This window comes from Phaethon aethereus, assembly GCF_964289735.1.
Source record: "Phaethon aethereus genome assembly, chromosome: 11".
Classification (NCBI taxonomy): Eukaryota; Metazoa; Chordata; class Aves; order Phaethontiformes; family Phaethontidae; genus Phaethon; species Phaethon aethereus.
The window spans coordinates 8,763,038-8,775,562 of NC_138587.1; the positions used below are offsets into that span (position 1 = coordinate 8,763,038).

Sequence of the window (12,525 nt, forward strand, 5' to 3'; positions counted from 1 at the left end):
GTTAACTGGAATAAACATTGGTCAGGTACCATAAATACTACTGAATGCCATTTCAAGGAAAAACATTTTAGTTACAAAGCATTCAGAACTTGGGTAAGCCATATATTCAACTCTGCAAAATATATAAAAGATGCATACTTTTTTAAACATACATTTAACAAAATGTAGTGGCAGAAGTTGAGAAGTTCCATCTACACAGTTCAGACATTTGGTAGTATGAAACTGCTTATCCATGCACTAAATTACAGATGACTCAGTTAATTGAAATAATAGTAAAATCTTCTGAAACAAAAAGGTATAACCAAAACAAATGCTCTGAAGAGTCACAGACAGGCAGTTTTGAAAATTTAGGTGCGATGTTACATGCATGGATATACAGAATAATCTGTAGAAATAATAGTAAAACACTTTCATTTTTCACCAAAATGCAGAAGGAAATTCCATTATATTATGCATATTAAATACTACAGACTTGAGGCTACAAAATGCTTCTACCATCTTAACACATACAAAACTACCATAAAGTTATCTCTACAGTACATACTACAACACCGACGCCAGGTCACCACTTGCGATGAGCACGTCCCCTGTATCTGGCTAGTCAGGGTAAAAAAGGCCAAGTCCAGCCCACTGGCCACCTCCCATCTGTCTCAGGAGGTAGGCTTACACCTTCAATTGACATTAAACACCGTGTTATAGTATTAATTTATGTAAAACCCTTAAAAACCTGGTGCAACTGAAACTTGAGACCTGTTAAACTCTCTACATGTGAGGGATGCAAGAGCTTGTGCTGCGTGAACCCTAAATTTGATTAGTGAAGGAGGTTGGCCCACTCTGGCCGTAGCTCTGGGACTGGCCGTATTCACCCACCTGGCCGTAGGAGCCCGGCTGGTTGTAGCCACCGGCCGGCCCATAGCTGTCTTGGTTGTAGCCACCTTGGTTGTAGCTGCTGGTCTGCTTCTCCATAGTGTCCGGAGGGTGCCGCTGGCCCGAGGAATGCCAGCCCGTCTCCTTAAACACAAACCAAATGTTGCCTGCCCAGAGGATAAAGTTCAAGAAGCCAAAGACCTAGGTGGGGAGAAGAGGAGCTCGTCACCCGGCAGCCGCGGTCTCCCAGCCCAGTCTAATGTTTTGGACCTTGCATGGTCCTGTGAGAAGTCAAAGCTGCTCCCAGTCCATCCTTCCCCCAAAACCTGCTGGAAGATTTTCTCAGCTTTGGAGCAAATTCACAAATTCACCTCCCTTCACTGTAGCTCACAAGGTATCTGTTTTCCTTTTTGTTTCCAAAAAAAGGTTGAGTTTTTAGGCCAAAATAATTTTTTTTGGTTTGAAAACGTAATCTAGTTTAAAGAAACTGTGGAAAGATGAAGTTGAAAGAAAATATTTTAAAAGAGAGATATTAATTGCTCCACTGGCCTAAAGTAATTTCTTTTGTTTTTTAAACATTCTGAAGACCCATTTTATGTTGGTTTTTTTGAGGATTTTGAAAGGAATCTGCAAGGCACAAACCCTTTTCTTCCTAAGGGAGCGCACATACCCCTTTTCAAAAGCATCGCAGCGAGCAAGTTAAAAGCAGACGGGCCAACCAATGCACTTGGGCAGACACTTTGCTTTCTCCCCGTCCCAACCCTGCCCGCTCGTCCCGCTGCTGCTCCACGGCAGAGAGCTGATGTGCGTCACACTCTGCCTTTCCCCGCAGCAAGACCGTACTTCCAATTAAACCATGTCAGCAAACTGGTTTACACCAGCTGATTTAGGTCAGTGCATGGGTAAAAGAGATGAAAATATGTTTGCAAGGTAAGGGTGAAAAGTGGTAATCAAAGTCACTTACAACCGAAGTGTTGAGGCTTGACATAACAGGGCTGCGAACAGGCAAGCATTTGTTGGACTGCTGTTTGCAGGCAGACATCAGTAATAGCACTTCGTCTGGGTCGGTCGCAATCTTTACATCTGACAGTCCTTTGGCCCAAGCAGATGAGCCCACTAGCCACAAGAACGAGAAGACCACTGTCACAATGAAATCCTAAAAGACAAATTAGTTAGAATCATTATACTGGTGTGTCCATTGGAAAGAAAAATATTAAAAATCACCAGAAAACTGGAAGCTTGTGACAGAGGAGAGAAAAAACAAGAGCTTGTTATTTTGTGGAAGGTTGTGATTACTGTCGTCACCTACAGAGCTAATTTTCAGAAGCGCTTGACGTGCCTAACGGGGCAGAGCCCTTCGGCTGCCGTTTGCATCCCTGACCCCGGGGCCAGATTCCCACAAATGCATGGCCGGTACCCAGGATGCTGGGATGCCTCGGAAATCCGGCTGTTGACAGCACCTGGTTGATGAATTGGGATCAATTAAACAACGTAGGTGCCTGGAAAGGAGCTGGGCCCTGCTGAGGGCTGACCCTCACCCTGGGTGCTCCGACAGACAAGCTGGGGTGGGTTTCCGATAGGAAGTGTTTCCATCCGCGGCAGCATCTCAGGGAGAACCTGAAACTGGCTAATCCTCAGCTGCCAGATGAGGAGTTTTCTCACCAGCTACAGGTAAGGCCGGACGTCCCTGCTGCATGAGCCACGCAGCCGCTGATTGTCACGAGTGAACAAATAAACAGCAAGACTCGCCAAGCGCAGGGACTCCTCTGCTCCCCCCCGTCCTGGTAAAGCATTTGCTCCTAATTCCCATCCACATGAAAAGAGGGGAAAAGGTGTGGTGGTTCCCCCAGGATCCTGCGCCTCCGAGCAGCTCTGAGCCACCCTGCTCACTTTTCCCTCAAAAGACTCTCAGGAGCACACACAGGCATAAACTTCTCCTAGTCTTAGCCAGAAGAAGTGGCCAAGTGACACTGTTATTGTGTGGGTTTTGGGGGAAAGGAGGGAGGAGGTGTGAGTTTTCAAGCTTTCTTGTGTCTTGCTAAAACAGAAGAGCCTTTCTGCTGGCGTATTTCAGCCCATCTGTCAGCCCGCAACAGATGGTAGAGGTGCCAAAGTCTAACATACCACTAACTGCATCGCTGCGTCTTGATATCCCACCTCCCATGGGGGCTGCTTCCGCTTCCCCCGTACAAAGTAAAGGTGTACAGGGAAGGAAGGGAAACTGTTCATTAAGAACACAGCGCTTCAGGTTGCTATCCAAAGAAATACGTGATCCCTGGGAAACGTCATTCTCCTCCTCTACAAGCACACCTGACATTTGGGGAAGGAGCTCTCCACGGCACCGCAGGGACGGAGGACCCAAGCTTCTTCCACGATGGAAGACGCACCAGTCAATAAACCAGCCATACAAGCAAGCCATGAACAAAGGATTTCTCTGCTCACGCAGATGGGATTAAATTAACTGTGCTTGGATGCCTTCCCAAAGGATACATCTTTCTCTTTTAACAGTGCCACAATTTGTTCTCTGCCGGCCTGTGTCTGCTGCCAAGCTTTGAGTTGCTCTGACCTCCCTTCATGCTGGCCAAATGGGCTCTCTTGAAGAACGTGAAGCCCAGGAGCTGACAACTATCTTAACACCCAAAAAGACTCCGGGTAGGCAGAGACATATAGCCCAGAGTAATTTTTCTTCTCTTTCCAGCAAAAGAAATTACTGTATCTTGTATGCCCTTAGCAGTAAGTGAATGAGAAATGGACTCCTAGAGGCAACAGTTCAACTGCAAACATTTCCTAAAAATTCCAGCTGGTAGAAACACCAGATATTCACTGAGCTGTGGATTATTATGGGATATGCTCTTTATTTGCTATGAGGCTTGACACGTTATCTACCTGGATGCCAAGCCCACATATAGGTTCTGATTGACGCAATAGACAGGGACGCACCAGAGTTTTGGGGAATACGTCTTTTAAACGACAAGCAATTCTCTCTCAATGCCACCACACTATTAGACTTTGCAAGCTAAATCAAGCTCTGCGACCAGTGCCTTGGCAATAACAATAACACAAATGCATAACAGCAGGTAGAAATATGAAGCAGAGACAAATTGACCAAAACCAACAAAATGTAGGAGCTTAAACTTGCTAAAAAGAGGGAAGTTTTAAAAGTGAGCAAAGTTCTTCAAGCAGGTGATGGCAGCAGGCGTTCAGACCTGCATCAAACTCACAGAGCCTGACCACATGTTGGTGAGGCATTTGCACAACTCGTGGCACAAATGACTGCAATCTGCATGAGCCCCTCACTCTAATTACTAGTACTTCGTGTCTTGAGCTATAAAGTCCTGCCAGGAATATGCAGTAGCACTGTGCGGTTGAGGGGCTGGTCCTGAAGGGACTAAATCTTTCATGTTATTTCTCAGGTCTTGTCTTCTCCATCTCACCCCATCCTCCAGCCTTCTGCTGACCTCCCCTGCTCCCCTGCACCAGGGTGTCCACACAAGCCTAATCCTACCCGATCCTGCCCTCTCTGCCACCAATTCCCCTGCGTGAGAGCAGATCAGAGCCTTGGGGAAAGGGTCCCTGCGCTTTGGGGGCTGGGATCCGCCCTTTTACGCAGGAACTCCCCAAAACTGTAAAGTCTGGTTGGGTGCAAGAAACACACTGAGCCAAAAAGGAAAGATCACACAGCTGGGCTCGAAGAACCACCCGCCCAAACCTCTCCATCAGCTGGAGGACATGAGCAGTCCCAGAAATACGTTACAGGACAGAAAGGCTAATGAAACACGAGGGTTTTTTCCGCAGGTGCTCTCACCAAAGCTACGTGGCCAGACTCAGGCTCTCGGAGGATTTGTTCTGTCTCCTCTGCGCCATGCAAGGAGCAAAATATACAACTAGAACAAAATTGCATCTTCCTCTTTATTCTGAATCTTTGCTAACCTTCAGCTTTGGCTGGAACTTGAACCTCTCGTTTTCAAGTGGGCTTGGATTTCTGGCTGAACATTTTCACAGCTCTGGGTGGAACAGTTACAGGATAATGACATGCTGAAAATAAAAGTGAATTTCAAGCTAAGCTGTTCTGTGGCTTAATGTCTATCTGGGGAATTTCTCCTTGGTAATTAAAGCCAGAGTGTCTGCATACTAAAACAAATCTTGCATTTGAATGTCTAATATCCCCATAGCATGGGTGATTTTTTTTTTTCCTTCGGAACAAAGTAATTTTTGTAGTTGTTCTCTTGAAATGGTGTCTACAGATCTCTTCAGTGTGTACTGTTGTATGGCTACGCTATGCTCCTAATTACAAAGTTTCTATCTCCCATCTCAGCTGAGATAACTTTGGTCTGCCTACAGGTGCCTTTGGGAAGGAGGCAAAACAGGAACATGTAGGAGAAAGCAGAAAACAAGATTTAAAATATGCTGAATATCCAAGGAGGAGGTTTTTAAGAGCCTGAAGTATGTGTAACAAAAAACTCTTGCTGCCTTTTTCAAGTTGAAACTTGCTATTACTGAGTTTGCCAAAAATGCCTACTTGGAACAATTTTATATATTATATGTTTTAGAATAGAACTGTGAATGTGCCTTTTTTTTTACATGGTAACTGAAACATTTCTCCTTGCCTTCAAGCTACTGGCTTTTGCAAAATGCCCGTGTTCGAAGGGGACAGTCGTTCAAGTCTCCCGAGCACAGTTTCGGATCAACCAGCGCCCAGCACAGCCTCACCCGGCCAAAACCATCTGCAGAAGCTGCTTGTTTGCTCGGGAAGGAGACGCGTTTCGCCCGCTCGAGCGGCCGGCGGCTTCAGCCGCCCCCGGCGCGCCGTGCCGCGCGTCCCCGCGCGCTCTCCGTGCCCCGCGTCGTTCAAGTGCGGCACGACGGCCCCGGGCCGCCGCGTCTGAAAACGCGCAAGGGCTCAGCTCTGGCCTGGCGTCCCCGTCCCCGTCCCCGTCCCCTCCCTCGCCGAACTGCGGCTGCTGGCCCCGTACCTGGCTTCCACACCGGGCTTTCGGTGCCTCGCCGCCAGCGTTCCCAGCCGCTGATGCTCATGCTACAAAACCCTCTCATTTGACAAAACCCTCTCGTACCTTTGCAGCACACCAGGGAGCAACTCCTCAAACGCCAGAGCCTAGAAGCTCTCCCAGCCAGAGCCTGGTGGCATTGCCCACAGGTTCCATGCGCAGCCACACCGGAGCAGAGGGAGGTTTCTTTACCCCAGGAGAGGCAAACCGCTCAGAGGATTTGCTTCCACACTCACAACCGTCCCAAAAATTCAAGAACCACCGCAGCGAGAGCCATAGCCCCTGCCCCAGCCCAGGAAAGTGGCCAACAGCAGGTTGCTGCAGGCACCACAACGTCTTCCTACAGTGGCATTTTAGGTCTTTTTTTGCTTTGAACAAGGTCCCACCCCAGATTTTCTGCAGCATGAAGCTTTGAAAGAATTACACGCTTCTTGCAACGGTGTATGGTCTTGCAAGCTTGCTGCTGGCAGGGACGTGCAGAGCCCTTTGGGAAGCACCAGGATGTACAGCAAGGTCACTGTGTCTTGTGTTTCAAAAAGGAGATGACAAAGGCAGGCTGAAACAGCTCTTTGAAATGCAAAGAATTATTCAGGTTATTCATAATTTCATTTTTTAACTGCAAATGATTAAGTCTTTGTTTTTACCGATGGCTTTTCGTATCTGTTTACGGATCCTTTTCCTACCTATTTTCCAGAAAGCCAGACAAAGGGGAGGAAATAGAACATGTTTAATCAAAGATGTCTCCAAAGAATAGACTAGGAGTGTACTTAACTCACTTGGTCTGCAACATATGTAAAGAACCAAATGCCTTTCTGCTTAATGTGATTACTCACAGGCCTCCAGATGCAAAGGAAAGATCTCATCTTCTTACATGTAAGCATCTTTATGCACTGTAAGAATGAGATTATCAAGTAATCACTATAAAAATGAACTATCTCTTTTCAGGGCTACGTCAGTCACTTTTCTTGGCTAAATCATTTTATGCTTTTATATTAATTGACTGGAATACTAATAAAGTGATTTACATTTATACATGAACACATAGTTTGGCCATGAAAAATCACATAACTTCCCAAAGACAAACCTGAAGGCACATAGAGACAGTGTTGTCAGAGTGTCGCTTTTAAATGGAGTACATATGGGTATTGAAAAAGTAGTAAGTCCAAGTGATGGGTACTGATACACATTGACCATGACTATTCTTTCCTTTATTTTCCCACTCCAGAGATAGATGGAAGCATCTACCCTTGATGCCCTAAAACTTCAGCACAGGACTAACTGTTGGGTCGGTTACTCTCTGCTTGCAAGCAGCTGCAAACATACAGAGCTGAAGCGTCGAGACAGAGGTGCTTGGGGTGGCAGTGCCAGGGTGCCGCTCATCTCTGCTCTCATTGCAAACCAGCAATGCCTCCCCAGAGCATACGGTCTCACACAAGTGGAAATCTGCTTAGGTTAGGCTTAGAGATGCAGACACACTAAAAACTGGTGAGATTTTGTACATCGCATTCGTTAAAAATCCAAGTCACCGTCTCCAATTAATTTCTTGAAGATGTTCCTGGCTCTGGAGCACTCATCAGTCATTTGAGAACCTGGCTTGCACTTGTTGTAACCGCCGAGGCGAGCTCCCAGCGCCCCGCTGCACACGTGCGTCGGGCAGGAGTTTGCAACGAAATCAAAATCACAGCAGCGGTTTGCAGAGCTCAGAAACACATCGCACATATCTATTGGGCATTTAATCCCTGGTAAACTGCTCCTCGTTCCTTTAGGAACTGGGACTCCAAGGTCCTTTCTTAGGCTTCTCTCTCCAGTATGAACCACCCTGAATGATCTCCCCGCGGAGCCGGCAAGGCAAGCGGAGGGTGCGTGCAGCAAGGGCTCGCTGCCAACAGCCCCGCGGGAAGGGGTGCCTCCCACCTCCGTCGCAGATGAATAACACAGCCGGGGCCCTGTGCAACCAAAAGGAAGATTTTTATCCTCAAAATCTGAGAGGCATCATTAGCAACAGACATGGCTCACTGCACAGTGCCATCCAAACAGCCACGGAAGGAGTTAACGGCTTCTCCTACTGGAAATATTTCCTTGCCATGATGTCTCGCTTCACAGTGAACGTTAAAATATTTTTCCACAGTTGAAGTGATGCTTCGCTGAGATCTCAGCACATGCAGTTGGGTTTCCCTATATTTGTATAAACAAGGTAAACTTGAAGCATTTGTGACTGAAATTTTCTCTGTGAGTTTCTCGTGACTTAGTGGTCATTAAATTCTTTATAATTGTATATTCTGCATCCAGTAAGGCCGCTGCAAGTTGGTAATTCATTGATAACTGCTCTGACTGCCTGTGCAAGGGTTTTTGTGAAAAATATTTTAAAATCTCAAGTGAAAGCTTCTTTTTTCCTCTCTCCACTTCTCTTGTCATACCGATTTTTCAAATCCTGAAAATTTGTCAGGAGGAGAGGCAGCCAGCTCTGAGAGGGTGCTGCTTAAAGGCAGATGTCATCCCAGACTGAGCAAATTCCAAGCCAAGAGGAAGTACAAGGCTTAAAATGGGAATGGTTTTAAATATGAGATTGTGATCAGGCACCGCAGAAGCAAGGACAGATGAAATTATCATCTTCCAACTCTTCACTATGAGGCAAAAAACCGGTAGTCTGGAAACAGTGCCTGACACATGGTGACGAGGAAGGAGCAAGGACTGCCCGGCCAACCTGCACCCACACGTGCTGAGTGGCTGCTGGCTGGGCTCAGGCGTGCACACAGCACCCCAGATTTCTCCTGCACTTTGACTTGGGAGGAATGATCTCAGGGACGAGATGCTCACACATCTGATTTGATATACACATGATCTTGCTGGGTACATCAGCTCAGTGTAGCATCTGCCTGGAGCTGGAGGGTGCTTCGCCCGCCTCCTTTACACAACGCGTTACATCCCTGAGGTGAATCCCGCAGCCGTGGGAAGCTGGTTTTCACTCTGAGTTTCCCTTGACCCTTGAACTTCTCCTGGCTCCGGCTGCTTGCTTGTCCTCTGCCCGGGGCTCTGCATTCTCCCTACAGCTCCATGGCACAGTAGGACTCGCACCCGCTCCCAGTCAGGCTGTGATACTGCAATCATTGCACTGAGCAGAGACCAGCAGGGATGTTCTCCACATGAAAAAGGGTCTTTCCTGTAAAAATACGCAACACATCGGAGCTGGCAGTGCAGAGGAGATGCTGGAGCATGTGGCTGGGGTAGGTGTAAGCCGAGCATAACCCTAAGCCACTTCCCAACACCACTCACTGGCAGGAGCTGCTTTTGCTCAGAAGGATCTTTATATTCTGAACAAATAAGGTCATTTAGGCTTGGTCTAAAGACTGGCAAATTGCGAACAGCAGCTTCGGTAATGGACACAGGTTAAACTTAACCTGTAGATTCAATTACAATCAATTACACAAAACAAATTAAATCAATGCCACGTTAATGCTGCAGCGGATTGCACCGTGCATCCTGTGACACACACGACTGCCGCAGCTGCATCAGGAAAGTCCTGGACAATGGCAAACGGCCACATCACAATCTGACGTTAGTATTTTTTCTCTTTCCTTTTTCTATTGCTACACAGGATAATGTGGTTGGTCAGAAGAAAGAATTATTTTCCACGAGAAAATTAAAATAGCAGATCTGTGCAACTAATCCTTTGATGAGGCAGTTTGAAATGAGGTATTATTTTATATACATTATTATCCACTGAATCAAGCAGAAGCAAGGCACTTTATTTATTTACTGTTTCTGTAGGGACCTCTTTATGTTGCCTGTTCTCTCTCTCCTCTGTGAAGATTTCCCCTCTTTTCCTCACCATTTTCTAAGGAGAGAGGAAAGGTTCAAACAACCCCAAAAAGAAGAGGATTCATTTCCTTTGATGGAACGAGAATTTTTCCTTCTGTATCAGTTAATCAGTTTTGAGTTATGCAAACTTAAATAAAACAAATTCCATCTCCTTGCAGCAGGAAAATTTTTCCCCTCAACTCCCCATGATGCTGATTACCTTCCTACAGTTTAATCTTTTGCTTACTGTTACTGAAGTTATGTCCTTTAACAGGCACAGCCTTTCTGCGCTGATGATTTATTTTCCTTTCTATTATATTGTTCTGATGCTCCTTATTGGTGGCTTTGAGTCACAGCCTCAGCCAAATGTCTGGTTTCTGTCAATCATAAACTTACTTTTCTTAAATATAATAATAATCTTTAAGATTGTTCTTAAAGCCAGAATTAACACTTTCCTTACGTCGATCCTCACTAAACTCCCACCACCTTCCCTTTGAATTGCTCTTCACGTCAAGATTTCAGAGAAATATTTCCTCTACCTTAGTGTAACCTTATCCTTGCAGTCACGGAGGAGAGCGTTCCCTGTGGAAGGGAGAGTGAGGCAACCCTATAGCCTGCAGATGCCGAGACCTGACCCAACTTCAGCGCAGCGGAGAACCAGCACACAGCCCTTACCAGCCTGGCAAGACCAAGGGGTGCCTCACGGGGTGTGAGGCACTAACAGGTAACGGACACCTAGGACAAAACAGCTCTCACTGGCTTTACAGTCTCTATTTATAAGATGACGAATGCACAGTAGCACTTGCTTTTTATCACAAGCCTTCAGGCATCAGTAAAAAGAAAAATAAAGGCATGAACAGCCACAGCTTGATGGGTGCATAGAATGATTAACTAGAAAGTGAAGAGTCTCATAAGCCAGCACGGAGACACAAATATACTGGGAGCTCAGGGTAATACTGGAAAACCAGCCACAAAATTCTCCAAAGCAAAATCATTTGGCTGAACCCAGCAGTAATTAGCAATAAGCAATCTCCCTGCCTAGGCTTTGGTCAGGGGCACAGTTTCATTTACCTGCTGATGATGCCTAAGATCTCCTCTTCCCTTTTTTCCCCACTGATGAAGCTCTGCTGCCACAAGTGTATGGCTTGGACCCCAATCCTGCAACTACCCAGCTACGTGTTCATTATTTGCGTGACCACCATCACTGCAGGGAGAGAAACGGTGAATCCCACAAGCACCTAGAAGATTAGGACCGAACTCCACTTGCATATAGTCTCTGTTACTCTTGATGTTAAAAGCTTAAACCACCATTAAGATTAAAAAAAACAGGTGAATGCAGAGATGCTTTGGGCATTGGATCTCCCAGAACACGCCACAGTCTCAACCACCAAAAAAGCAAAGAGGTTAAAACCTGAAAACACTGCAAGTGCACACTTACAATCAGAGGCCCTCTATTGTTTTCGCGGTACTTGTTCTGGAAGAAGATATAAACCACGGTGGCAGCCAGTGAGTAGAGGAAGGCAAAGACCGCAATGGTGACGAAGAACTCTGCCGAAGAGGAGAAGTCCCCTATCAAGGAGAGCTTTTCTCGGCGCTTGCCTTCACAAGTGGGAGCATCGAAATTCACTTGATGCAACCTGGAAAACATCCCAAAGAGCAGCAGGTGAAGTGTAAAAAAAGGAAACTGTTATCTGAACAAAGATACAAATGCATTTGCTGTCTCCCTATCTTATTCCCGATGCACATTGATCTCCCGCTTGAATAACTGGCCCTATAAGTAGTCTTGTGAGCTGTGCTCTTCAGAGCTGCTCGTACACGTGAGGTTACTTCCATCTGAGCATCCAGGTGAGACTGAGGACCTGAACACATCTTTTAATCAATCTCAGAGAAAAGTTGATGTTCCAATGGTTTGGTACCCCTCATCCCCCAGGGTTTTGCCATAGCAACAGCTGAAAAAGAAACTACTTCATTCTTGAATCCTTACAATCAAGGTGGCAGAAAACAGGTCTTATCCTCTAGACTGAGCCCATGAAATACCTGGGTTTGGAACTTCACAACTTCCTTGCGTAAAATTGCCTAGTGCATGGCTAGCTGTGGCTGTTAGCCCACGGGGCTGTGAGCCATATAGTGCTTCTACATTAAAAGCTTTTAAAACCAAGCTGCAGCTGAAATAGACAACTTGGGTCAAAGAAACAGTCTGCATGCCCTGGTTTAAGCAATCGAAGCCCTAACCTTATACTCACACACCATTTGCAAAATCAGCGACCGAGCTAATAGATTTGCGGTTCTGTCTGGTGGCTTCTGCCAGAGCCTTTTTTGCTGTAATAATTTTAATTTCCGATTCAGAGAGAGAAAGGGGATCCTTGGAGGGGCTACTTCGGCAGGTCCTGCTGCACGGCCCAGATTAGCATCAGCGGGGACATGGGGCCCAACGCGGGATCACGCTGTTCTGCTCCGCGCAGGGGGAGCGGAGGGGACGAAGCCAGCAGCAAGTTAACAGCAGCAATTAAAGAAGTTACGATTCGGCGCAGAGAAAGGATGAGGCCTTCTGGGAGACATTCCTCTGCTCAAGGGCAATTAGTGTGTGCAACAGCGACCCAAAAGCAGCAGCAGCCGTGAATATATGACTAAATAAAAAGTTAGGTCCCCAGAGGAAAACGAAGTACCCACAGTAGAAATCACAAAAGATGGATTAACGGATGTTGGAGGATTACATGACTTTTTGCTTTTCCTGGTCCAAACTAAATGTACCCGAACGCGTAGGCAGAACCTTTTCATCGGCAGTTGATGCGTAATGCCGGTTATTTGCCTCAGGCATTTTCTTCCCCGAGCTTCTGTCACTATAGTAGTGGTG

At 46.4% G+C, this 12,525-nt stretch overlaps 1 protein-coding gene across 1 annotated transcript in view; it reads right to left on the reverse strand.

The window, feature by feature from the left end:
* Positions 1 to 801: 801 nt before the first annotated feature.
* SYNPR (synaptoporin) overlaps positions 802 to 12,525 on the reverse strand; it is a gene marked incomplete at both ends in the record, with an annotated part of 111,294 nt that continues 99,570 nt past the window's right edge. The window contains 3 exon segments of the mRNA XM_082004579.1: positions 802 to 1,068; positions 1,832 to 2,023; positions 11,110 to 11,308. Of these exon segments, the coding sequence (XP_081860705.1) occupies positions 802 to 1,068; positions 1,832 to 2,023; positions 11,110 to 11,308 (658 nt within the window).